This window comes from Vipera berus, assembly GCF_964194415.1.
Source record: "Vipera berus genome assembly, chromosome: 5".
NCBI lineage: Eukaryota > Metazoa > Chordata > Lepidosauria > Squamata > Viperidae > Vipera > Vipera berus.
The window spans coordinates 48,521,824-48,545,374 of NC_138207.1; the positions used below are offsets into that span (position 1 = coordinate 48,521,824).

General features: G+C 38.9%; 1 protein-coding gene across 1 annotated transcript in view; it reads left to right on the forward strand.

Moving 5' to 3' along the window:
• The window catches only part of SUFU (SUFU negative regulator of hedgehog signaling), a 63,217-nt gene that overhangs the window by 25,423 nt on the left and 14,243 nt on the right, over nt 1–23,551 (forward strand). The window contains exons 6-10 of the mRNA XM_081328836.1: nt 877–949; nt 2,497–2,653; nt 4,160–4,271; nt 8,578–8,712; nt 10,014–10,152. Of these exons, the coding sequence (XP_081184962.1) occupies nt 877–949; nt 2,497–2,653; nt 4,160–4,271; nt 8,578–8,712; nt 10,014–10,152 (616 nt within the window). The remainder of the gene's footprint in view (nt 1–876; nt 950–2,496; nt 2,654–4,159; nt 4,272–8,577; nt 8,713–10,013; nt 10,153–23,551) is intronic.

Consider the following 23,551-nt stretch of genomic DNA (forward strand, 5'->3'; position numbering starts at 1 on the left):
AAGACCTAGCTATGTAGGACAAACGTACAGAAGACTAGTAGAGCGCATCCATGAACAACAACTAGCAGTCAGAAGATGTGATGAAAACTCCTTTATTTCACAACACATGGACAGACTTAATCATAGTTTCAGCTGGAAAACAGACCATCCTAGACCTAACTAAAGTCCAAAAATTCTAGAGAATTCCAGGAAGCATGGCACTCAAACAAATCGGCCACCAATAGACACATAGAGAGAAGTAACATCTATATATCATTCAAAAGAGACAATCAAAAACCCAAAAAAGAAAGAAAAAAACACCTCCTCTCCAGCAATCAACACCCAGATGAGCAGAGATTAACATCAAGATTAACACTAGACCAACAATCAAGAAATAAATACCTCAGTCGAGGAACTACCAAGTCAGACAAACAAGCTAACAGTAAGGAACAGCCTAATCAAGGAATCACCAAGATCATTCTCACCAACACTGACAGAACAAGCCTATAATATATAAAATTAGATCAATCCACAGTCTCTTCTTGCACTGATGAGTTTACCTAGTTTGGTAATTAAATGTCTGCAAGAAAACCAGGATTTTTAGAGAATACCAGGGACCCCAAACTTCAATCCTGAGCTACAAAATATTTTCTTCTATTGTTTAGTTTAGGTAACATGGGGAAAATAAATATTTTCAGAGTGAGAATATTTTAGGTATATTCTCTTAGGATTGTGATACCTAAAGAATTATGTACATTTGTACAAATTTGATAGCCTGCAAAGAAAATCTGAGAACGCATTTTATGGTCTGAGATACAGTTAGTAAAGATGTACAAGACACCCTAAATTTCTGGGAATAGTTGCAGTTAACTGTTGGTTTTTTTTGTACATCTATAGAGCAGGAGGTCCATGGTTAATCACAGATATGCGACGTGGGGAAACAATATTCGAAATAGATCCACATCTGCAAGTATGCATTTTAATTATTTAGTTTATTGATATTTCATGACAAATGGACACAATTGCATTTGTTACCCAAAACAATTCTCTCCTTGTATTTGAATGTTCTCAGAAAAAAACAGTCAATTCTTTTCTTACTTTGCTACCAATGTTTGTCTTGTGAGTCTTCATGCTTCCAATCCTCGGAACCATGGTCAATAAATGGCTCAGTTCAGATTAGTTTCCCTGTTGATACTGAACTGGGTCACAGGCATCCCTTCCTTCCTTCCTTCCTTCCTTCCTTCCTTCCTTCCTTCCTTCCTTCCTTCCATCCATCTCTGACATACGTAAAACTGCACCACTCCAAAATGACTCTGGATGGCATGCAGTAAAAACAAAACAGAATCAACAAAAAGGCCCAATCATGTGCAGATTCCCTGATACCTTGTGTGCTTGGGGGAAATTGGGGGATTGAGATATGAATGGAAAGGCATCTGTTCATTGCCTTTTTTTCTAGAAATCAATGTGATTTATGATAACTATAAGGATTTCAAAAGCTTTGAAAAACTATATGTAACCCATCACTCCTGGGTTGGAAATAGACTCGCGTGCTGAAACTGATCTTTGTAACCATTGACTGTATTGGAATATTGCATGTGAAACTGTCTTTTCAGAGTGAGGTCTTCCTTCAGTATTTATTTTATTTTATTTTATTGAATTTATATACCGCCCTTTCCCGCAGGACTCAGGGCGGTTTACAGGGTATATAAAACATCGATACAAAAATTAAGAACAATTAAAAAAAGATTAAATTAAATCCCTAAAAATATAACAAACATCATAACCATAGTTGGTGGATATGTAGTTTCTGACAGTTTCTTCAGTGATATTCTCAAGCAGACCAGTTTGTACATGTAAAAAGGAAAATTGAATCACTTTTTTTCTTTCTGTTTTCATATCAAATTGCTGCAGTTACTGCTACTTACTTTAAAAGCCAAGAGTTAGTTTAACAGCATCATCTGGTGGTGAAGGTTAGAACTGAAGACAAATCGTTTCCTTCATCTTTTGAACTGGTAGTTTCCATGAGATGCAGGAATATCTCTTTCTGCTATTGATTTTGGAAGTGAAGCATGCTGGGAGAATTAATGGTTGGAATTCATTAAACCTTTGAATCAACGCTACGCTTTCGTGAAATGTAGTTTTGAATTAAATGCTATGACTCAGGACATCAAATGATAACTGGCAACTCAGACATACCGCCATTGCTTGGTGATAGAGCACAGGCTTCATCATGCAGAACTACTGAATTTCAATACCTCCAGATAGGGCTGGGGAAAAAATCCCATGAGGCAGTGTAAGTGACATTACACTGGGCAGAGCCACAGTATGTTCTGCGTGTTAAGCCCATTGCATTCATCGGCATTGATTTGCGGCTAACCTTTGTGTCTTTAGAGCAGTGAAAATAAGTATTGCAGCTCTTAATTTCTCAGACCCTTAGTATTGATAAAATATATCTAATAGATCCTGTAATGACAGAACTATGTTCTCAAATGCTTGCTTGTTTGGGATCCTTTTAAGCAGGACCGAGTTGATAAAGGGATTGAAACAGATGGCTCAAATTTAAGTGGTGTCAGTGCAAAATGTGCCTGGGATGACCTTAGCCGGCCACCAGAGGACGATGAAGACAGCAGAAGTATCTGCATTGGTACACATCCTCGACGATTGTCTGGAAAAGGTAAGTTAAACTTTGATCACACCAGTCTTAAGGTTTATTTTCTCTCAGCCCAACCCACGTCACAGGGTTGTGAGGAAATATATATAGATTCCTGGATCTCTTACTTAGTAATATGGCTACCATACCAAGAAACCTAGCAAATTTTTGACGTCAATTCTAAAAGTTAAAATATTTATTTCCCAGTATAAGTGAAAATAGAAGGCAGGCACTTTCCTAATATACTCAGACCTTGTGCATGTGGATTTTTTAAAAAATTATTTAAATAAACAGTATTATAGCTAGGCAACCATTTCCAGCTCAAGAATATATTAAATTTCAAGTTGGGTCTTCAACAAACTTTGTCAGTACTGTGAAAACGAGTATTTTTCCAGATGCAAGGTTGTGCATACATGTTCTTAGATAAGCCTCCACCCCCATCCCACCCCACCCCCACATCATTTTACTTTTCACTGAACATATATGTCAGTTTCCATTCCTCATTTGAAACTCACTATCTCCCAATTTACCCTGAAGAACATCTATAATGATCTCTTCCCTGGCTCTTATTGAGTACTTATGCAGAGGTTCCCTATATACCTCTTTCCTTAGCAGCCAAAATGGAGCTTTTTGCTGACAGGCAGTTGCCTCCTCCCAAGTGAAGGAGGCAAACTCTGTTTCCCGGCCAATTGCATTTTGAATCTTTTTGCAGAGAGAAGGGCAAGCATCTGGGAGGAGGCATAGAAACAGTTTTCTTTAGCAATTTATGAGGCAAACCAGGGATTACAAAGCCACCTTGTCAACTCTGGGTTTTTCTATTGTCATGATTTCAGTGTGGCTATGCAGATAGAATGTCATAGAACTATACATTATAAAGCCCGTAAGTACTAGCTGATAAGAAATGAAGTAAGATCATTTTCACGATAGTGCATGCTGTCAGTCAAAAAGTGAGGTAAGTCTTGAAAACAACATGGGAGTTGCTGATGCAGGGCAAATTCACAGAAATTTTCTTCTCCTTTTCTCTCATTGCAGCGTCTCCTGAAATTTCATTCTGTAATTGAAGAAGTCTTTTATTTGCAGAAAGACAATACTGGTTCTAAACTGTTTATTTAGGAAATACCGTAGTTAAAGGGTGTAATATTTTACAAGCATAGGTTTTAGTATTGAAAAATTTGTGTACCAATGCCTGTGACTTTGTGTTAACTCTGTAGCATTTTCCCATTCATAGGGAAAGGGGTGAAGCCAGAGGACCAACATTGCTATTATATACTGTAATGCTTCATTCAGTGCATTGTGACTAATGTTTTCCAAAAATCATAATTTGAAATATTACTCGAAGCTTAGGTTTGGGGATTGTTGTTTATATTAAATGAAAAGAAATCATAGTTGCCAGTTGGTTGCAAGAAACTACGGTTTTTGATATACAGATGAAAAAGGAAGTATATGGTCTTCGTTTTAGTATTCCAGTCTATTGTTTGAAAGATCACCTCACCTACATTTAACCGTGTTTTTAAATTTTTGAATTTTCAGACACAGAGCAAATTCGAGAAACTCTACGAAGGGGACTAGAGATTAACAGCAAGCCAATTTTGCCACCAATTAATACTCAGAGGCAGAATGGATTGAACACTGAGAGAGCACCGTAAGTTTAGTCTTATAGATGAATCTTGAAGTGAGAAAGAATGAGTTTTTCTTAAGATAATAATGGAAGGAAAGGCTATTTTTTGTATATAATGTTTGTTGGTACTATACTTCAGATATATTTAATTAACAATGGATTTGCAACATTTTATACTGCTTTTAATTTAGAAAATTAAATTTAGAAACTACCAAAGTGGTATTTGTTATATATAGTATATACCAAAATATGAAACAAAAGAGTAAAAATGGCTTAAATAATCAAAGGAACACAAATAACAAATTATTTATAATTAGGGCAGTTGAAAAGAGTCAGTGGAAAACCTGGCTAAATAAAGAACATTTCAGTTTCTGCAAAAATACTCAGGTTTGGGAATGCTAATCTCTGCTTGGTATTTACTCCACTGGATAAGCATCATTAAAGTAGCATAAAACAGAAATGACCTTAGAAGTCATTTAATCTCTGCTCAGTGCAGGATCCCTTAGAATATGGTTTTAACATATGTATGTATGTATGTATGTATGCATGGATGGATGGATGGATGGATGGATGGAGAGAGAGAATGAGAGAAAGAGATTTTTATGTGGTAAAATGGGCAGCCAATACATTTTATAAATAAATAAACAAAATATCTCTAACCAATGATCCAGCCTTTTTTTCAAGTTCACCAATGAAAGGGAACTCATCACTTCATTACTAGCAATATGGGATACATAGGAAGTAAATGCATCTAGGTCATGTTACTTGGTCTTTTGTGTACATTAGGTATAAAAGTTTATGTGTGTTTGTGTGCGTGTGTAAACAAACAATTTTAAGTTTTTTTTTATTTCTCACTTTCAAATGTTCCTTCGCCCTCTGTACAATATGAATAATAATAACAATATGAACAGCAATAATATTGTTCACAAGTAGACAAAGGATAGTTGTTTTCAAGTAAACTCTGAAATACTCAATGTTAACAAAGAGAGTTGGCTGTTTGACTTATTAGCATTACATTAGGTTCTGCACATCACTTTTTATAATGTTATGAGTGTCCAAGGATTGCAGCCAGATCTTGTAAAAAAAAAAAGAGGAAGTATTTTCACCTTTAGAAGAACTTTCAGGCTGATAAAACTAGAAAATATCTAGACAATCTTTTCCCTCCTCTCCCCGCCTCCGCCGTGCTAGCCCTGTGGGGACTGGGTGCTCTCAGAAGTTACGTAATGCAGAGCGAACCGGTTGTGTTTAGAACATGATGCCTGGGCTAATAGTCATAGATTGTTCTCCTTGGAAGAAGAGCTGGCTGAAACCTTATAGAGTAAAAGCTATTTTAGAACAGACAGTATGCTATAGTATAACTTTAGCATTTTATATCTCTTCTGTAACTTCTTATCTCTAACTTTAGTTATCGGTCCTCTGTTGTAAAAGTAAACAAATTATGGTATCATTATTTTTTGTCCAGATTAAAGTGTATACAACAAAGGAAGTGTTTAAATGCAAGTGCAGCATTGCAAATATATCATTTTTTCAGCATTACCCAATCAGCGCTGATTTTTGGTATCAGTGTTTTCTGCTATTATATTAATTGTCTGTTAAAATATAGCACAGTGAGTCACGAAGATTCTTGAGTTAAGTAACTTTAATTTACTTTTTAGAACTTTTAATGTAAGTAACAGGCAGCAGTGGAATATTGCATTTGTGCACGTCCACTTCTCTGTCTCTGAATCAAATGCTCCAGATAGTAGATCTCAGAAAAATAGCATTTAAGGATAATTACCCTAGTTTGTTATTTTATTAGAAAGCTTTAATCTCTTAAACAATGCACATCATAGCAAATCTTAGTTTCTCCTTTACTTGGGCTATAAACATTTATTGAAACTTTGGTCTCTCAGATTAAAATTCTGGTTTGCAGAAAAAGTGAAGGGTAGTGAACCTGTGTAGCAAGCATTTGTTTTTTTCCTGTAGAATTGATATTGACTGCCTTCAAATGACATAGTTTATAACATCTCTCTCTAATATTGCAGGAAGACCAAAGATGATTGCAAATTTGTTTATGTGATTGCTTTCTTAGCAACTGTAGAGATGTGCTTTTCCTGCAGATTATTAGCTTCGCTTCTGCTACCCAAATCCAGAACTGAAGTTTAATATAGCAATACAGCTAACAGTGTTGTTGTTCATCTTAATTCACAAGATGTAGAAACCAATTCAGTCTGATAGTAAGAACAGAAAACAGAAGGAAGAAATAGTTGAAAGTCAGCAAAAGTCACCTTGGTAACTGCTGCATTACACTCATTAAAAATGAAGAGACTTCAAACATTGACTACAAAAGATTTTAATCATTTGAAGAATTAATCTGACAACTGCCCACACTTATGCCTCCCACAATCCTTCAATCATTCAGAATGAGCTTTAATCTCAGATTCCTTCCAGTTCCACAAAATGTTAGATATGCAGTCTCATGCTGGGGCATTTCCGGCATATTGCTCTCATTTAAATGCATCTTCTCTTTCCTAATACAGAAGTCATGGCTCTTGTCAGGTTTTATTCATTTCTGTATGGATATAAGCTGAGAATCCATGAATTATTTGTGTTGGTTGAGTGGAGAATTTTATGTGGCAGTTTTTAAAATATATTAGTTAATGAAAACCTGAAAAATTTTGTGTTAAGTAGATCTGGTTAAGAGTATGTGTGAAATCAGGGTAAGAGATGATAATCCTAAAAATGAACGTAACAAAAATAAGTAGAAATAAAACTAAAAACACCAGATATAAAACCTGTAGTAAGCTCCTGCTTTCAGAGGTACATTTGCAGAGAGAAAAAGCTGCAGTAATAAGTTCTTAGGCTCCCCCAGATTTTACCTAAAGTGTTAGAAATTCCATCACCCCCTCAACTAGGTTGTCTTCTTCCCCAGGACTGTGCATGGTTTTCATTCAAGCTGAAAGAAAGAATACTTGATTCTTTATTCAGCTTAGTGTAGGTTATTGAAAATCTTATATGTGGGTGGCCCTGCCAATACCCTTCATTCTTAAGAACTGGCAAGTCAAAGAGAAGGCCTTCATTTCAAATACAAAGAAAATGGAAAATGGAAAAACCTCTATAAACAGAAATCTCCTGATGTCAGCCGCTGGATCTAACAGGTTTTAATGAAAGATCGGTTTTAGGAAAACTTGTCCCAGGACCATTATCTGGTCAGAGGTAAAATTCAATAGAATGTGGTCAAAGTGAAGAAATTAGGCAGAATAACATTCAGAGTAAAGTGCAAGCAAAATACTGAATTGGAAACAAAGGTCTAATAATAGATTCATTTATTTTTAAAGTTAGAATTAGTTTGTAGTTTGTTCCAAAGAATTATTAATGTAAACATCTTAAGCCAATAATTTGTTTGGCAGAAATTCAGAATATTGGGATATCACTATAACTATATATCTTGATAAAATATGTGACAAAATGTAATGATGTAATACTGGCTCCTGAAATTACAAACAATTTTTATACTGTACTTGGTGTACTCTCAGTGCTAAAGATATTCTGTAGATTCAGACATCCCAAGCGTTTGTTCATAACCTTACTTCTAGGCAACATTTGTTCTGAATGTTAACCATAACTACTTAACCATATAGGATAACATTAACCATTAAGAAAATTCAGTCGAGACTCCTTTTTACTAATACTATTATGTAGAAATCTCAATTAAGTCTGACTTAAATAAATTGTTACTTCCGTTGGTTAGAATGGATTGGACTGTGGGTTTTTAAATTTTTTTTATTTAAGCACAAGTTTCAGGTATATCAAAAGTGCAGCTTTCCTATGAAGTATTAAGTACACCCCAGATCCAGCTGTCAGTATTCTTGCTGCTTTCACCAGCCAGGTAGTGCAAGGATCAAATCCACCCAGGGCAGAACTGAAGTCACAGATAATTAATAATAATAAAATTATTATATACAAAATAAAACAAGTTGGCGAAATCTCAGCAAAGGGGACTCTACACACAGATCTGATGTAAAGGCCACATATATATTTTGTAAGTTTTACAACCTAAATATTGCTCCAGTAATTCTCTGCCTAAGGATTTACAATGCCAGTTTGGTATAGTGGTTAAGGCTCTGAACTAAAAGGCAGGAGACTGAGAGTTCTAGGCCTCCCTTAGACATGAGAGGGTGAGTGACTTTGGGCGAATCACTCTCTCTCTACTCATTGCACCTCATCAGATGGTGATGGTGGTAATGGTGGTGAAAATAAGGGGCAGGAATATTAGGTGTATTCTCCACCTTGAGTTGACCAAAAATATATTTCAAAGGTGGGATAAAATCCAATACCTTCTTTGATTTAGGAGTCGTAAGGACAGTTTAGAAAGTGACAGCTCAGCGGCAATTATTCCTCATGAACTGATTCGTACAAGACAGCTGGAGAGTGTGCATCTAAAATTCAACCAGGAATCAGGAGCATTAATTCCACTTTGTTTAAGGTGAGTAGAAGGTTAGTTTTCATATGAGGGGCTGTAAGGACCATTCTGTTGTCCCCACAGTACTGAGGTCTCTTCAAACAGACTTAGAAGGCTAAACTGAATATGTTTACAAAGTATTTAACCATGTAATATTATATGCCCATTGGGGTTGAGTGCCATTCAGAGGGCACTGCATGAAATGAGCAATGTGCCCTTGTTCAAAACATGAAAGCGCTGTATATCAGAGATTTGGCGTGATCCTTCAAGAGACATTGCTTTACTAAAATAGTAATTCCAGTGCAGATATCTTCTCTGAAAGCACACATATTCAAACAATGGGAAGACCTTGAAATGCCTGTATAAAGTCTTTGAAAGGACAAGACGCTTTGTTTTGCACAACCCACACCCTCCTTCCTATGGCCTCCCTGCACTTACACCTTAGCCCCCCCCCATTCCAACTTGTGTGTGGCCTGCGCAGGGCCTCTTAGTGTGTATTTTGTGGTTAAGAGAGCAAGCGGGACTGTCTGGATTGTCATTGGTAATTGATGTTAACTTCATCATACTTTATACCACATTGCTTAGTGACAGCATCTGGTCCTAATTGCCATCGTAACCTGAGGACTATCTGCATTTCAAGGCTTTGGTTAACTCTTAATATGTCAAGTCTCAAGTGTCTGAACTGATGGTTATAATTCTAGCATATTATATTATGCTGTATAATCTTACCACAATGCAATCTTGTATTTTGCTGTATAATTAGATTATTATATATTTTTACTTGAATTCTAAAATAGAGTTTTCCTGGTAACCTTGGGAAATCTTCCAGCACACATATATTATCTTAATTTGCTATTCAAATACCTTTTTGTTTATGAAAAAACATATATTTAGATGGAATGTGTCTGGAAGAGAGAAATATAGGCGAGATATAGAATTCCTTTCAATTAACTGCATCTCTTTCATTTCATCAGTCATTGTACTGTGAAAGTGGCTTGTTCTATGATACAAGTCGTTGAGTTTGCAGTTTGTTTATATTGGAACTTCGATGAATTTTCTTTTTTTACCCAATCCACTGGAGTTGTAATTACTGTAGTCAAGTTATAGTTGTTTTCTTTCCTTCATCTCTATTTCATTTTTTTATCTTGAACTTTAAAATTATGGGCCTAAAATATTATATGTATTGAGTATGTGACGTGACAGAATGCTACTTGAGTCCTCAGGGAAAGGGCGGTATATAAATGTAATAAAATAAAAATAAATAAATAAATACTTGGGGAAAACCATATTGATTTGAAAGTCATTTTTTTGTTTTGTTTTTTCAGAGGCAGATTATTACATGGTCGGCACTTTACATACAAAAGTATTACAGGAGATACAGCAATCACTTTTGTATCTACAGGAGTTGAAGGGGCCTTTGCTACAGAGGAGCATCCATATGCAGCACATGGACCCTGGTTACAGGTATTTTATTTTTATATTTTTTATTTATGAATAAGAACCTATTTCTCCCTTTTTGTTTCAGATGCTATAAATTCTTACTAATCTTTTTTGGGGTTTTTTTTTGCTGTATTATTTTAGGCCAAGAATGCTTTTGAAGTCTTAACATTTTTTAAGTATTTAGAAAGTGGAATTTTAAGCCAAAAAGACATGGCAGTTTTTAATACTCTTCTCTGTGTAAACAGCAATTTTCTCTTCCCAAATCCCAGAACATTTTAGAAACTCTGTATCCTCTAATTCTTTTTCCCACCACTGCAATGCAGTTGTCTTTGTAATTACTGTTGTTTTCAAACAGTGTCCAGCAATTGAAAAGGCAATGCTACAATATTTGAACCTGTTAAAAACTCAAAAAGAAAGCCAAAACAAGTAGCCTTGCAAAATATCTTTAGGTAAGCATGAAGAGGCTTATTTTAAAGAATATGCAGAATTCTTCCTTCTTCCCTTAGAAGAAACAATGGCAGAATTTTTAAACAGTTTTCTAGAAAACTAGTTATGGTTCCACAAAACACACTATTACTACATATTTCTATTTTTTGTTTTATATTTGATTAACTCTTAGGAATCCTGTGCACTGAATATGTTGTTGCATCTTTTGTAAATTCCTTCTGTTGTGAATTCTTGCATTTCCCAGGGTAACTAATCAAGACAGGAAGTAGAACTAAAACACAGAATAAAGTAGCAGACTCAGCAAACAGTCTTGTGAGGAATTATTTGAATTATGGTGTATGTGGCTCACAAGGCCCATATATTCCTAAGCTTTTTTTTTCCAGATACACTTCCAAAAGCTGAGAATTTAAATATATAATCTCTACCTAATTTTAAAAGAATAATAAGAAACTTTATTGTGCAGCTATTTCTGATTTAACATGGTTTCCAAAGTTAAATTTATTTTTTTTACTTTTAAGTCCTTTTGTTCTTAGCTTCTCTAGATGTCACAATCAAACCTTCTATAAGTATTTCATATTTTTAATGTTGCCTACAGGTAATGGCCTGCTTATATTTTTGACTAGAATGTCTTTGGTTTATTTTCTGTGAAACTGAATTTTCAAGTACAGCAGTAGGTCTATGTTCTGGTTATGTGTTCGTAGCTTTATTGGAATTAGCACATATAGCACCAGGGATTTTTCATAATAGTTAAAGGATAGTCTGAAATTGTTGGCTCTAGGTGCTCTCTTCTTGAAAAGCTAAGGTTTTATACATCTCTTGACAATGCTGGTCTTTAATTTAGGTAGAACTGAAGAAAACTGCATTTCATTGTCTGTGTTATGATAAGCCATGCTGAATGGGAGAAGAACTCAACACATGTCTCAATCAAGAGACCTGGAATCCATTCTTATTCCACTCATTCTTCGTGATTCAAAGCAGCCTAAATTAGGTTGGAGCAAAATTCAGTAATTCATTGTCCCCAGTGTTCTTCCTAAATCACCAAACTGCTTGGTAACTTTTACTTAATCAATCCGGTAAAAACATTTTCCACCAAATATTCTTGGCATGCATCAGTGGTTTGAAACCCGTCAATTCTATGCTCTCTATAAATAAAATCATTATATATATTAAAAGCTTGACACAAGAATAACAAGCTAAGCACTACAAAGTAGCTTCAATGCTATGAAATATAAAAATCTGTCTTACAGGAGGTCAGATAATTCATTTATTTAGCTCAGCGTGATCTCTTCTGACGTAGTAGTAACTTGGGTTTCAAGCAGAGGTTTGTCTCATTAACTGCTACTTGAGATTGAATTAGGGACTTTTTCTATTCAATACATATCCTGCATCAGTGAGCCATTAATATGTGACTTACATTCATTAATTTTAATAAGTACAAGTCTTATAGAGAGCACGTATTTACTTATTGGGATTTATACTTCGTTTTACCATGAATGTTCTCCAGATATTTTTAAAACAGATCAAGCTTCCTTCTGATATTCATCCTCCTCAAAGATGTCGCAATAGAAATATGAGTTTGATGATATTCATTGATTAATTGGTTCTTATAAAAGAAGGCAATAGTTTAGATAATTTTCACATCTCAAAAAGATGCTGTTATGTAGGAGTTATTTCAGCTTTATCATTGTGGAATCTTTGTTCTTCTCAAGAACTTAAAGATACCCTGACATGATTTTTACTTTAATCATGTCTTTTTCAACCTGTTGAACTATAACTTTTTGAATTTCTAGTCAAGATGTTATTAATTATGCTGACTGAGGACTCCAATCAAAAGCTGTTTATCAACAGAAAACATGCATACAGTTTGTACTGCTCTGAGCAGATATAGGTGGAAGAATGACTGAATTAGAATTCAAAAAGTAGACTCCTGTACTATGATATACCTAAATATAATGTAAGACAAAATAATTTTATTATTGTTAATTATCTTTGAGTTATCTTTGTCTTTGCATTTTTGAAACCGAATTACTCTAATGAAAGATTAATTGCTGAGTCTGTGGACTGAAGTGTTTTATATGAAGAGTCATATAAACTGCGATAATAAATGATAAACCAGCTTATAACTAAGATAAAGTAGAAGTGCAGTGTGATAGATTATAATAAAACTGTGATAATATTTTGCAGTGCAGTGAGTGGTGATACAAAAGTACAATATTTAGTAACCCTAGAGATTGGGATGTTTAATATTAATAGATAACATAGGTTGTAATCAAGTTCCTTGCTTGAAATTCTCTTACGAATAGGGTAAATTGGCAGGATTTTCCAATCCTATAAAATTAGCAATAAAGCATTAAATAACTCATGTTTGGTTATGAAATGTATCAAAGAGCATTGTGGAAGGCAGAATGTCAAACTTTACTACAGTAAAAATATGGCAATATATCAAAGCAGTAACGAATGTAAGTTTATTATAGTCAAACAGCAAACAAAATAACAAAGAAAACAGCATACATTTTGACATAAGAAAAACAAGTCATTCAGCAAATAGTTTCTTCCTATGTCTCTAATTATGGCAGGGAAAAAAATTGTCTACTCCCAGAGTTACATTATTATAGAAAAGAAAATTTACTTATACGTGGTTTGGTTTGACTCATTGAAAAATCAATAAAAGGGAAATAATGGTGTCTTTCAGACCATGGTGCAGTCCACAAACCAAAGATACGTGCTCCATAGACTCTACTTCTGAGTAATTTTGAGGTCTGAATTTTTATGCAAAAGGTATCATCTGGAATGTTCCTAACGGAACCTGAGATAGAAAGGCATTTAATTGTAGTTTTGCAAAAGTGATCTGATAAGTATTATGGTGTAGATTGGTAGATTGGTTATTTTGATAGATGCCTAAATGAAGTGGAGAATAGGATGAGTTAGCTTTACTAATCAAGTCCTTTGAGCTTATATCCCAGAGTTTTTGCCTAAGTAAAAAAAAAAAGCTGAAATATGCCCCATTAAAAAAATAAATGATCTGGAGAGAAACCTATTTGACTAATTTTCTGACATGCTGTAGTTCAGGGGTATCAAACTGCCGGCCCATGGGCCGGATGTATCATGACGAAACCGCACCCACCCCATTGCCGGCAATGGAAAAAAAGTTGTGATACGTTGCAACACGTGACGTTGCGAGTTTGACACCCCTGCTCTAGTTTAAACCAGAGCCAGTTTGGTGTAGTAGTAAAGTTACCAGGCTAGAAACTGGGAGAATATGAGTTCTAGTCCCACCTTAGGCATGAAGCCATCTTGTGGACCTTGGGCCAGATACTTCTAAATCCTAGGAATGAGGCAACAGCAAACTATTTCTGTAATCTTGCCAAGAAAACTGTAGGGACTTGTCCAGGCAATCTCAGGAGTCAACACTGACACAGAGACATCCTCTCTCCCCACACACAAAACAGTTAAACAAGGAACCAATAAATGAAGCATTGAGTTAAGAAAGTAATCCTAAAGTGGAATAAAGAGTTTTCATAATTAACCATGTCTTGGCTACTAATAGCCCTTGTCCTATTTCTAAACAGTTATTTGGTACACAGCTGAATGGAGTTAACTGGGCTGTTACAAAGTAGGCCTGAGTTTTATAAAGCCCTTGAGATATTTTATTTATCAACAGTGACCCCATAAGGGAGCATTGATAATTCTAATTACAATTATAAATTAGTATGTGTTGTTCAACTGAAAAAAGCATGGAAATGCAAAGAAGGTGGCTTCTGTCTTCAGAAGATAGAACAACAGTGTGCTCATCAGGACAGAATATTAGCCAGGTAAAAAGCTTGTTCAAGAGGCTAGGAACTAAACTACAATCAATTAAAAAATGTAAACCATGCAGAGTCCATTGGGAAACAAATGCGCCATTATCAAATGAGTATCTGGTTTAGTAATGGTAAAAGTGAAAAATATATTAGAATACTGATGTGTATGTATGTATATATATTAGAATACTAATTAATTGCAAATTGAGTATAAGTCAGCAGGGTGACATGACTGCAAAAAAGGCTGTATCTTCTCATTCTGAATTACAGGTAAATAATATTTTCACTTTGAGTACTATGTCCATTTTTCATATCACAGTGTAAGAAAATTTCAGAGAAATTAGAACAAGTTCATAAAAGGGCAGTAAAAATAATTAGAGGATTAGAAATATAGGCTTTAAGAGATGGGTATAATTACTCTTGAGAAAAGACGAGGAGAGATACACCTTAAGGAGTGATTCACATAGAAAGTCAAGATCTATACAGTATCATTCAAAATGTAGGATCCAGAATAATGGATTTGGCTTACAGAAAGAGATTTTGATTGCTTTTTAAAAAAATAGTAAAAACAATTTATTAATAATGTCACTTATCCAAAGAGTGATAAGGTTTTCTTTATTCAATTACGTTCAAGCAGACACTAGAAAACCGTCTGTCTGATGGTTCTCTTTAATTTGGATTTCTTCATTGAGCAGGGTTGGGTTTGATGGTCTAAATGTCACCTTCCAGCCCTGTAATTTTATGATTCTGCTGGTAATTTATTTATTTATTTATTTATTAGTTTTTATAAACCGCCCTTCTCCCGAGGGACTCGGGGCGGTGTACAGAGGAAGGAAGGTATACAGACCGAACAATAAAATAATAAGAAACACTAATAACACAAACTGGAACCCCAATTAACGTTATCATGCCAGGCCAGCCTGCTGGAATAGGAAAGTTTTTAAGTCGCGACGGAAGGTACGGAGGTCAGGGGCCATCCGGATTTCGGTTGGTAAGGTGTTCCAGAGGGCTGGCGCACCCACTGAGAATGCTCTCCCCCTGGGGGCCATTAGCCGACATTCCTTGAGCGGTGGCACCCTGAGGAGGCCCTCTCTGTGGGAGCGCACAGGACGGTGGGGTGCTGACATCGGCAGAAGGTGCTCCCGTAGGTAGTCCGGACCCATGCCATGTAGGGCTTTGAATGTCATTGTTAGCACCTTGAACTTCACACAGAAGGCAACCGGAAGCCAGTGCAGCGCACGGAGGAGAGGTGTGATATGGGAGTATCGGGAGGCTCCCAAGAGTGTCCGTGCCGCCGCACTTTGCACCAGTTGAAGCTTCCGAGTGGATCTCAAGGGCAGCCCCATGTAGAGAGCGTTACAATAGTCTAGGCGAGATGTCACAAGGGCATGGGTGACTGTACGTAAGGAATCCAGGTCCAGATAAGGCCGTAGTTGGCGAACTAGCCGAACCCGGGAGAAGGCCCCCTTGGTCACAGCTCCAATGTGGTCTTCCAGGGAGAGCTGCGAGTCTAGGAGGACACCCAGGTTGCGGGCCCTATCAACAGGGGGAAGTAACTTGTCCCCAATGTTAAGCAGTGGGACGTTCTGAATCTCCTGGCTTGCCGGTACGTACAGCCATTCAGTCTTGTCCGGGTTCAGTTGAAGCCTGTTTCTCCCCATCCATTCCCGGACCGCTTTCAGGCAGCGGGACATCACGTCTAGGGCATCACTGATATTGTTAGGAGTTGAGATAAAAAGCTGGGTGTCATCAGCATACTGATGGTACCCTACTCCAAAACTGCGAATGATCTCACCCAGCGGTTTCATGTAGATGTTGAACAGGAGAGGCGAGAGGACCGACCCCTGAGGGACTCCGCAAGCGAGAGGCCTCGGGGTCGACCTCTGTCCCCCTGTCAGCACCGACTGCGAGCGACCCTGGAGAAAGGAGGAGAACCAACGCAGAACCGTGCCTCCCACTCCCAGTCCCCTGAGGCGTCGCAGCAAGATACCATGGTCGATGGTATCGAAAGCCGCTGAGAGGTCTAATAAGACTAGGACAGAGGAATGGCCCCTGTCCCGGGCTCTCCAGAGATCATTCATCAGAGCGACCAATGCCGTCTCCGTGCTGTAGCCCGGCCTGAAACCCGATTGGTACGGGTCTAGATAAACCGCTTCATCCAGGATCTGAGGAAGTTGGTGCGCCACCACGCTCTCAACAACCTTCGCAAGGAAGCGAAGATTGGAGACTGGACGAAAGTTATTCAAAGAGGATGGGTCCAAGGTGGGCTTCTTGAGGAGAGGTCTCACCACCGCCTCCTTCAAGGCGGTGGGGAAGTGACCCTCACTCAGAGAAGCAGAGATGACCGCTAGGAACCAGCCTCGTGTCGCCTCTCGAGCTGCATAGGCCAGCCAGGAAGGGCACGGGTCCAGTAAGCATGTGGAGGAGCTCAACCTTCTCATAATCCTGTCCACTTCCTTAGGAGTTACAGGATCAAATTCTTCCCAGATGACGTCGACAAGACTGTCCAAGTCTTGTTCTTCCATCTCAGCCCAGTTGGAGTCCAGACCAGTTCGGATCCGAGCGATTTTATCCAGCAGATATTGACCAAATTCCTCGGCTCGACCCTGCAAGGGTTCCTCCCTCACCTCTTGGTTTAATAGGGAGCGAGTCACCCTGAACAAGGCAGCCGGGCGATTATCTGCAGACGCGATGAGGGTGGAAAAGTAGTTGGATTTTGCCACCCTTATCGCAGCGAGATAAGACCTGGTGAGGGTTCTTAGTCGCAATCGGTCGGATTCGGATCGACTGGACCTCCAACGGCTCTCTAGGCCCCGTCTCCGACGCTTCATCTCCCGGAGCTCCTCGGTGAACCATGGGGCTCGCTGGGATCTGCGTCGGGTCAGAGGCCGCAAGGGTACAACTCGGTCCAGAGCCTCCGTGGCTGCCTTTTCCCAGGCTTCCACTAAGGCTTCCACCGAGTTGTGAGCAGGGGGTGCATGCGAGTCCCTAAGCGCTGCCTGGAACTTATCAGGGTCCATTAGGCGCCTAGGGCGGTACCATCTGACTGGCACCGTGCACCCACGGTGGGGAGTGGCAAGGGGGAAGTCTAGCCGCAGGAGGTGGTGATCGGTCCATGACAGGGGCGTAATAGTTGTGGCACCCCCACCGACATCATCGCGCCACCGTCCAGACAAGAACACCAAGTCTGGGTTGTGGCCTCTCTCATGAGTCGGCCCAGAAATTATTTGCAACAGGTCCATGGCCGTCATGGAAGCCATGAACTCCCGAGCCAGTTCGGACGATCCTCCCAGGGACGGTAGATTAAAGTCGCCCAAGACCATGAGTCTTGGGAATTCAACCACCAACCCTGAGAGGACATCGAGTAGCTCGGGTAGGGCCGCCGCTGCACGATTAGGTGGTAGGTACGCCAGCAGCAGACCCAACTGCGCCCCTGGGCCGAATCTCAGTAGGAGAGACTCACACCCGACCATCTGAGGGACGGTGGTCTCTCGCGGGCTAAGGGATTCCCTGATGATAACTGCCACTCCCCCGCCCCTCCCATGAGCCCGGGGCTGGTGCAGTACCTGGAAACCTGGCGGGCAGAGGTCAACCAGAGGAACACCCCCCTCTGGGCCCAGCCAGGTTTCCGTGATGCAGGCCAGGTCCGCATGCTCACTCTCCACTAGGTCACGAATGAGGTGAGCTTTGTTAGCTGCGGACCTTGCATTCAGGTAGACCAGCCTTAGCATGGGAGGGTGCGCACCTTTGCTCCCGGGTCCTCCGGGGGAGAACAGAGGGTCGGAGCGTCTCACCGCCTGTACAGGGCGGAGATGACACTCCCGGTGACGATACGGCCCTCTGTCTGTGCACCTTCTGCCATTCCCCACCATCCTAGGGATGGGACGCCACTGGGTGTTATCGGCGACTGGTCCTCGTTGTACGCCGTCGCGGACGGCCGTGGGCCTGGCATGCGTTATGGTGGCTGGAAGGCGTGCCTTTCCCGCGCAACCATAGTCTCCTCCCTCCCCCCTCCCTAACCCCACAAAAAACTTAACTAAAAACTTAATCAGGGGCTTCTTGTTGGGCTTATGCTGGAGGCCCCTGACCCTGCCCGGCCATCTCTCAGAGGCCCAGTGGTTGAGCCCGTCATCAAGATTGGGTGTGATGCAGGCGGGTCGCACCCACGAGAGTGGGGAACCCCTGAGGGCGTGCAGTGCTATGCTAGAGTATTGAACAAGCATAGTCACAGGTGGTTCTGGGAAGGCTGTCCCCTGGATGGTGCATTTGCAGGAGGGTCGAGTCGGGTAGGTGCGTATCTGGATCGTCGCCCTGCCACTGCCACTTGGCCGGGCGAACCCCCAGAAGCAGGCCACTCCTCATCCTCTCACGATGGGTTGTGTCTCTGCTTCCGGAGGTGGTCCAGAACGTACTCTGGGTGAGGCATACCCCATAGAGCTCTCACCTCTATGGGGTAGCAGGTGTAAGGCCCAGCCACTCTGCCACTGTGGCTAGCACCCAGGCCCGTTATGTCCTGTGGGGAGAGAATGGGCAAAGATGGGTGAGAGTGGGCAGAAGGCAGGATGGAGGGATCCATTAATTGGCGTCAGCTCCGGTGGTTCAGCCGCCCCAAACAGTTCCCTCCCTGATCCTCTGGGCGTTGTTCCCGGCCACAGTTCCATGGCCCCTATTGGTTGAGGACCATCCAGAGCGTGGCCTCCCAGAGGTACGGGAGTCCCTGGTGTCATGCCCCTGGTGTTGCCGTCTCCGATCAAGGTGTCTCGAGGAGGTGGCTCGGGCCGTCGCCTCCATTGTCCAGCGTCTCCTTTGGTGTGAATCTTTCGGAGGCACCGCCGTCCAGGGGCAGCCCACGGTGGTCGAGACGCCGCACCGCTGTTACTAGCGTCTCTGTCAGGGCCTCTGTCAAGGCCCCTCGGAGGACGGTCGACCAGGGCCCAGAGCAGCTGCCTCACCGCCCATGTCTTCGTTGTTGCCGCTACCGTTGTAAAGCTAGTAATACTAGTAATACTAGTAATACTAGTAATTCATAATGATTTGCAGAATGAGATGTGTTGGGATTTTGTGTCACCTCCACAAATCTCCTTAGCCATTTACGGAAATGGAAATATGGTAACAAACACATTCCATTCTTGCCATTACTAGTCCCATTATATACTCCTTTTCTCTTTGCTTAAACAGGTTTAGAAATGATTTAACGTATTGTGCACTAGGCCTGTTCCAGTAAGAAGATCTGGAGGTAAACATTTCACATTTAATGGCTTTCCCAGAATTTGTGACTTTATATACATCATTTCCTGCATGTCAAGCAAAGCTTCCTATTTTCTTGTAGATGCTATAAGAAGCTTTTTTTAAAAAAGGCTTGATTCTAGAATGTCTTTCTAACTTTAATAACTCTAAACAGCCTATATTTTTGATTTAAAAAGAAACAACAGTTTTAAGTTTTTATTTTTCTTGTTCACTAAGCATCTTAGCTTTTGTGTCTAACTAACTTAACTTGATTAAGACTGATTGTGCAAAGGAGAATAATTTCTACTTCACACGGCAGGTTTTATAGTTCACGGAAAGTAGGATCACTTGTAAGGAAGGGAAACTTGCAGTTGAAAAATAGCGGGTTTACATTCTTCACCAGTGGATAGCCTTAGGATCTTATAGCCCATTGCATGAAATGAATATCTTCAGTCCTCTTTCTTTCTCCTTGTATGTTCTAAGACAATGCAGTTTTCTGCAATACCTAACTGAAAGTTATTGCATAGAAAGCAGCAGAAGCCGTTGGCACCTTTGAAAGTTAGCCATTTTAGCATTGATATTTATGTACTAAAGTCTACTTTTGGGGATATATGTATATATGAAGGGAACAAATTAAGTCATTGTCAAAAACAAAAATATAATTCTGTATAACTTTTAAGATGCTTAAAAAGAACATCCATATACAATTATACTAATATGTGCTTGAGAGGAAACCTGCTATTAAGATAATTCAGTTACATCTTTATCTCTATATACAGATAAACAATAATTGCTACACATTTCATCGGATTTCCCTCTGGCTTAATGCTGCCCAGGGTTCACTATTTACTATCCTTTGTCCCTTATTCATTATTTCCCCCAATATGATAAACAAGAATTACAGGCAGACCTCACTTTCTTTTCCATTTTTTAAAAAAGTTTTTATTGATTTTTTAATACAATTCAAAAGTACTTATTCAATAAACGTGTTGTCTGAGTATATAATAACAATAATAATAAAGTTGGAAGGGACCTTGGAGGTCATCTAGTCCAACCCCCTGCTCAGGCAGGAAACCTTATACCATTTTAGACAAAAGGCTGTCCAGTCTCTTCTTAAAAACTTCCAGTGTTATCATTCACTATCATTAACTAATACAAACTCTATTCCTAATCCCTTATTCTTTTCTCCAGCCATTGAAAAAATAAGTCCCACATTTGAAAATATTCTTTCCTCAGAGTAAGACTGTCCATTTCTACACAATCTAGTATTTTTGTAATTATTTCTTCCTCTGGTGGTATTTCTTCATTTTTCCAATATTGTACGAATATGATTCTTGCAGCTGTTATCACATGTAAAATCAAGTATATACTTCATTTGTTAAGCTTTTCTGGTATTATAACTAGTTTAAAAAGTTAAGGTTTAAAATCTACATGCTTTCCCAACATCTTTTCTAGCCAAGTATATATATTTGTCCAGTATCTCTTTGCTTTAACATATGTCCACCATACATGATAATAGGTACCTGACTTGTGATTACATTTCCAACATCTGTCTGACATATTTTTAAACATTTTTGCTAGTCTTGCTGGTGGCAAGTGCCATGTATAAAACATTTTATACAAATTTTCTTTGTAAGAGGTTGACATTGTCAATTTATAATTTCTTTCCCATAGGTTTTGCCATTTCTCTAAATTTATATTGTATCCAAAATTCTTTGCCCATGTTATCATTGTTTCTTTTACTTGTTTGTTTTCCATTTTCAAATTCAATAAAAAGATATACATTTTCTTAATTAGTTTCTCATCAGAGGTTAGTAATATCTGATCAACAATCACTTACTGATTGTTCATAACAGTCATGCAGTGACTGTTCAAATGTTCAATAATACTGAAAAAATAAATTTATGGCTAAGGTGCTAATGTATGACCTTCACAGGGGACCATGAGTTAAAGTCCCATCTTACCCATGAAAGCCAGTCAGTCACTCAGCTCAACCCACTTCAGAGGGTTATTGTTATGGGGAAAATAGGAAGAGGAAGGTGTGTTGGATATGTTCACCACCTTGACTTATTTGTAAAAAATAATAAAGATGGAATATAAATATAAAATGTCTCTCTTTCAGTCATATGTTTACCATTAAGTCTGTTAGTGCATGATGTTCTCTCCCTGGCACTTCTTTCTTTTCCTATCTTTCCCCCCTCATAGAGTGGAGAGATTACTTCCATGGTGGGGACCACAGGTGGCACACAGAGCCCTCTCTGTGGGCATGCATGCCATCACCCCAGTCCTAGGCCTTCAGCTGGGTTTTATAAAACCTTTTCGCTTTAGGCCTCCACCGCCGTGTGCAAAAAAAAGAAAAAAGGTTCAATCAATCAATCAATTTCAACTTCTCGCGGGGAAAAAAAAGATCTGGCAAAGTTGGAATTGGTTGATTGAACTTTTTAGTCCCACCCAGTCTGCCATTAGCACCGCAGCCATGCCCATCCAATGGGCCACACCCGTCCAATGGGCCATGCCCACCCAATGGGCCACGCCCATCTGGCACCCAACGATACATAAGTGGGTTTTGGATTGCAGTTTGGGCACTCAGTCTCTAGAAGGTTCGCCATCACTGGATTACTTAAACAAGCAATCTCTTTCTAAACTGCTTTTCTCAAGTTAACAATTAACATGTTAATTAGCTAGCTTGCAGCTGCTGCCTACAACTGACAAGATTTTAATCACTTTCATACTTTCTGTTTTTGTTACCCTCCTAATAAGCCTAGGGTTTGGAGAAAAAAGCATATTAGGCAAACATAGGCATTGGTGTATTCTTTTCAATGTGTATTCCCCATCATGTGACTTTTTACTCTCTTAATCCCTTCCTCTCAAATGAATGTAAATAAAACATTAATTCCTTTGTTGTTGATTATCCCAGGGTAAGCATTCCAAAGGGGAAAGGAATGTGGGGAAGGAAAGCTGAACTAAACTCATAAGCACAATTGTAGTCAAGTGATTTTCTACTTAGTGACGAAATCATTTAATGACTAAGTTGCCAGTCCCAGTTGCAGTTGCTAAACAAGGACTACCTGTAATGGTTCACTTGACTTGGCAGTTGTGTGTCCTCTTCAGCTGCTGCATTTATTTTATTGCAAAATAGAATTTGTCAAGTGTTTTAATCATGCAGCATATATTAGACTCTCCTTTTAAAATTAGTTAAAAAATGGTTAGTAAATAGCAACATTCTTTCATTCAGATTGTAATGGTAAGTTGAAATGTCCTCCATTGTTTTCTGAGTCTTATCATTTCCAATTTAATATATATATATATATAAATATATAAATATATATATATCTCCCATTTATATCCTGCCCTTCTCTGAAGACTCAGGGCGGCATTATTACAAAGTCAGCTTATATTTGAATGATCTTCTTCATATGCACAAAAATATATATAGAAAACAAATTGCTGGTAGTTTATATCACATCTCATATCAGAAAATGTACAGTGTAATTATTTTTGACATTGTAGTTGAGTTATATTATGTCTATAATAGTGTTGACAGTTCTACCTTTGTATTCACTGAAGTATTTAGGTTGATTATAGAGTTTGGGCTTTGTGTTTGATTTTGAAGGCCTTCCTAAACAAAAGATACTGTACAAAGTAATATTTTAATGTATCTGTTGTTGAAATAAATGCAAGCCAAAATAATATTTGTCAAAGATTTTAAAATAAAAATATATGAAGAAAAAGATAATCACTTTGCCCATTTAATCTGGAAAATATAGTTATGATCAATTAAGTCTTGGGAGTTTACCATATCTTCAGGAGGAAAAGCACTTGTAAAGATGAGTAAAAAAAAATAATGCAGTTTTCCTGATTTCTTGGAAATATTTCAATTTTTTGCCGCAAAGGCCATTTAAAAAGAGATATCTTCTAAACCATTTATACTATTGTATCCGTTTGTTTTA